The sequence below is a fragment of the Zootoca vivipara genome, chromosome 12 (genome assembly GCF_965207765.1).
Source record: "Zootoca vivipara chromosome 12, rZooViv2.hap1.1, whole genome shotgun sequence".
Taxonomy (NCBI): domain Eukaryota; kingdom Metazoa; phylum Chordata; class Lepidosauria; order Squamata; family Lacertidae; genus Zootoca; species Zootoca vivipara.
In genome coordinates this window covers 46,269,713-46,273,542 of record NC_142595.1, presented here as the reverse complement: position 1 = coordinate 46,273,542, position 3,830 = coordinate 46,269,713, and the positions used below count along the sequence as shown (strand labels likewise).

The 3,830-nt window shown below is 40.7% G+C and overlaps 1 protein-coding gene across 1 annotated transcript; it reads left to right on the top strand.

The window, feature by feature from the left end:
* Window positions 1-208: 208 nt before the first annotated feature.
* LOC148684111 (vomeronasal type-2 receptor 26-like) lies at window positions 209-3,830 on the top strand. The gene is made up of 3 exons (XM_088655336.1): window positions 209-422; window positions 1,466-1,592; window positions 2,067-3,830. The coding sequence occupies exons 1-3, from the start codon at window positions 273-275 to the stop codon at window positions 2,966-2,968; spliced, it is 1,179 nt and encodes a 392-aa protein (XP_088511462.1). The 5' UTR covers window positions 209-272; the 3' UTR covers window positions 2,969-3,830.

Here is a 3,830-nt window from a genome sequence, read left to right as displayed (position 1 = left end):
GAAACATTGTAAATAGTATTATTTATAAGAATTGTTGGTAAATGAATTGTGAGATGATTATTTTTCCTGCATGTTCTTTTTGTGTTTCTATTATTTTTGGGGTTGGGGGTGGAACTCCAGCATAAATAATTATTTTAAAAAATGTCTATCTAGTTCTTTCCATTCGCTTAATCTCCCCTTGTTTCTTTCTCTCTTTCACTTAGCTCCACTCATCTCTCCATGGCATTTCATTTAACAACTCAGCTGGAGAAATTTTCACTTTCAATGGAAAAATGGAAATAAGAAGTGGACTTGATATCACTAACATGGTCATGTTCCCAAACAATTCCTTCCAGAGAATAAAAGTTGGAAGGGTGGGCCTTGGAGGAAAAGAGTTCATCATTGATGAGGACACAATTTTGTGGCACAGAGGTTTCAATCAGGTGTGGCTACTGCGTAGTCTTAGGTCATGTTGATGCCATCAAGTGTTTATTTTATTTTTTATTTTTCCTGCCCACCATGGTGCTTTGACAGACTGTAAAATAATCTTCCCAAACCCAGTAGCCAAAAGATGTTATTGAACTCTGTATCCCGCAAACCCTCAACCTTCAAAACAAATGTTTCTCTGAATTATGCAAGGGAGTTGTCCAGAAAAGTATTGTGAACAAAAGTACATATACACATAATAATAATAATAATTAATAATAATAATTAATAATAATAATAATAATAAATTTTTATTTATACCCCACCCTCCCCAGTCAAAAACCAGGCTCAGGGCGGCTCACACCAACAGAATTACAATAAAACATAACAACAATTAATTAAAATACAGATTAAAATACAGTATTGAAATTTAAAGTGCAGCCTCACTTCAAGTAGGGCATAAATCCAAGCCATGATGGAGGAAAACACCCGGGTCAGGCTGAGTCTAACCCCAAAGGCCAGGCGGAAAAGCTCTGTCTTGCAGGCCCTGCGGAAAGATGACAAATCCCGCAGGGCCCTGGTCTCCTGGGAAAGAGCGTTCCACCATGTTGGGGCCAGTATTGAAAAGGCCCTGGCTCTAGTAGAGGCCAATCTAGCCATCTTATGTCAATTGCTTAGCAAAACCATAGGTATCACCCAAAATCCATATATAACATGCACACTGTGAGGAATTTGCTCTCCACTTCTGATCAATTTCTATTTTGATTTTTTCTTCAAAAACTGATTGGAAATTAGGAGACTGTATTTAAGGTTAGAAAAAATGAGAAAATGAGAGAAACTGCAATTGACATATTTGCTTATCACTATTTGAGCCTGTTGGAAGTTGGAATCCATCAACATCTGAGAAATACAATGGAGAGGAAGTCTGCATAAAATGGAGAGCTAGCTACCAAGCACATTCAAAATCTGGATGTTGTTCACTGCTGACTTAGTTTGAAGATCAACAACTGATAAGGGGTCTTGGCTGATTTCTCCCATCTTAATATCTGTTTATGGATAGGTATGTCCCTTGTCTTTGTGTAATGAACCCTGCCAGCCTGGCAATCAGAAGAAAAGGAAGGAAGAGGAGAAGTTTTGTTGCTATGATTGTGTGTCATGCTCAGAAGGGAAGTTTGCCAACCAGACAGGTAGGTGATGTGCTACTCCAACCCTTTTGTCAAAGAGGCCAAATCAAATTATTAGGTTAGCTGAGGAAATTTAAAAGTGACTGGTTTTCATTGTAAATTTGGCTAGTCATTGGTCTCTATCACACAACACTCCTTGATACAGCATGCAGACATTTCTCTGCTGCCTTCCAGGTTGTTCTCAGTCCTGCATATATTTACTCACAAGTAAGGCACACAGGGTTGTTAGTAGTAGTAGTAGTAGTAGTAGTAATATTCTGAGAGCCACAGGTAACAGTTGAGCACAGGATGGGGAACAAAGGTGGACCAACCGTCCCAGCAGGAGCACCAACTAACCCTCCCCTAACATCTATTACACTTCAGGATGCATATGAAGACATCATTAAAATATCCTTGATTTCCATACAGCAGACAGTGGGAGATGTTTATACACCAATGCGAATAGGCACTGAAATCAGACTTATTTTTGTTTTCTAGATATGGTTGCTTGTTTCCAATGCCCAGAAGATCAGTATCCAGTAGATGACAAAACTCAATGCATCCCCAAAACTATCATTTTCCTATCTTACCAGGAACCCTTAGGGATTATTTTCACTTCAGCTGCTGTTTCTTTTTCCCTGATCACAGCTTTGGTGCTAGGAACTTTTATTAAGCACAGAGATACCCCCATTGTGAAAGCCAACAACCGGGACCTCACCTACGCTCTCCTCATCTCTCTTTTGCTCTGCTTCCTCTCATCTTTGCTGTTCTTGGGCAAACCTGGGAAAGTGACCTGCCTTCTTCGCCAACCATCCTTTGGCATTGTCTTCTCAGTGGCTGTTTCTTGCGTGCTGGCAAAGACAACCATTGTTTCTATAGCATTCATGGCCACAAAGCCTGGATCCAGAATGAAGAAATGGGTTGGGGGAAACCTGTCCAACTCTATCGTCCTTTCCTCTTCCCTTATTCAAGTCATTATTTGCACCACGTGGTTGGCAACTTCTCCCCCCTCTCCTGATTTAGACATGCACTCAGGAACAGACGAAATCATTCTACAGTGTAATGAAGGGTCCAATGCCATGTTCTACTGTGTCCTTGTCTACATGGGACTCTTGGCAATCATCAGTTTCTTTGTTGCATTTCTCGCCCGGAAATTACCGGATAGTTTTAATGAAGCCAAGTTCATTACATTTAGCATGTTGCTCTTTTGCAGTGTGTGGGTCACCTTTGTGCCAACCTACCTGAGCACCAAAGGGAAAGACATGGTGGCTGTGGAGATCTTTTGCATCCTGGCTTCCAGCGCTGGGTTATTGGGTTGTATCTTCACTCCTAAATGCTACATCATTATTTTGAAGCCTGAGTTGAACAGCAGGGAGCAAATGTTAAGGAAGAAAATTTAAATATGATTTCTATTATTTGCATTAGAGATTAAAACATGACCCACTATGGATAGCGGAAAGTTTGGAAAACACCACAAACCAGAAAACTGGATCCTAAGTGTGATTCCTTTAGTGCCTTGTTGCCTGATCATGCTTGTTTCCAGACCACCTTCCATGTTGTGTCCATGCCTATCTTTGTTCTTTCTGTTTCAAATGCAGTATGAAGTGGCATTGGCCAGGAAAAGAAGCTCCCCTTTGCTTGCTCCCCATTGTTTGCCTCTTATTCTTCCTGCTTGCTAAATGAATCCTTGTGTCCACTGTTAAACATGAAGGAGAACCAAGTATGCTTAGAGACTGACTTATTTCATAGCTCTTCAGTGACGTTTCATAAGAATTTAAAATTTATGGGGGCTTTTTTGTTGTTTACTCTCTTTTAACTGCTGGATTGTGTATTGTCTTTGAAAGGATATATATTTAATACATCCTACAGATACAGTAATACCTCGGGTTACGAACGCGATCCATCCCGGATCGCAGTTCGTAACCCGAATAGTTTGTAAACCAAACGCGACGCGCAGCGCCATTTTGCGCATGTGCAGACCGCGCGCACGGTGAAAACACTTCCGGGTTTGCGCAGTTCGTAACCAAAACTGTTCGCAAACCGAGGTGTTCGTAACCCGAGGTACGACTGTATATCAATACTTGCCTTTTCTTTCACAATCACATCTATACACCCAGCACTTGATCACAACTTCTATTATGCGAACATTTATTTCACCATTGGTAATCTTCATTAATATCTTGAGGCTCTCAGTCTGCAGAAGGGGAAAGCCTTTCCAATTTCTTCCCATCCCAGTTGTCATTCTCACAAAATGATAGTAAG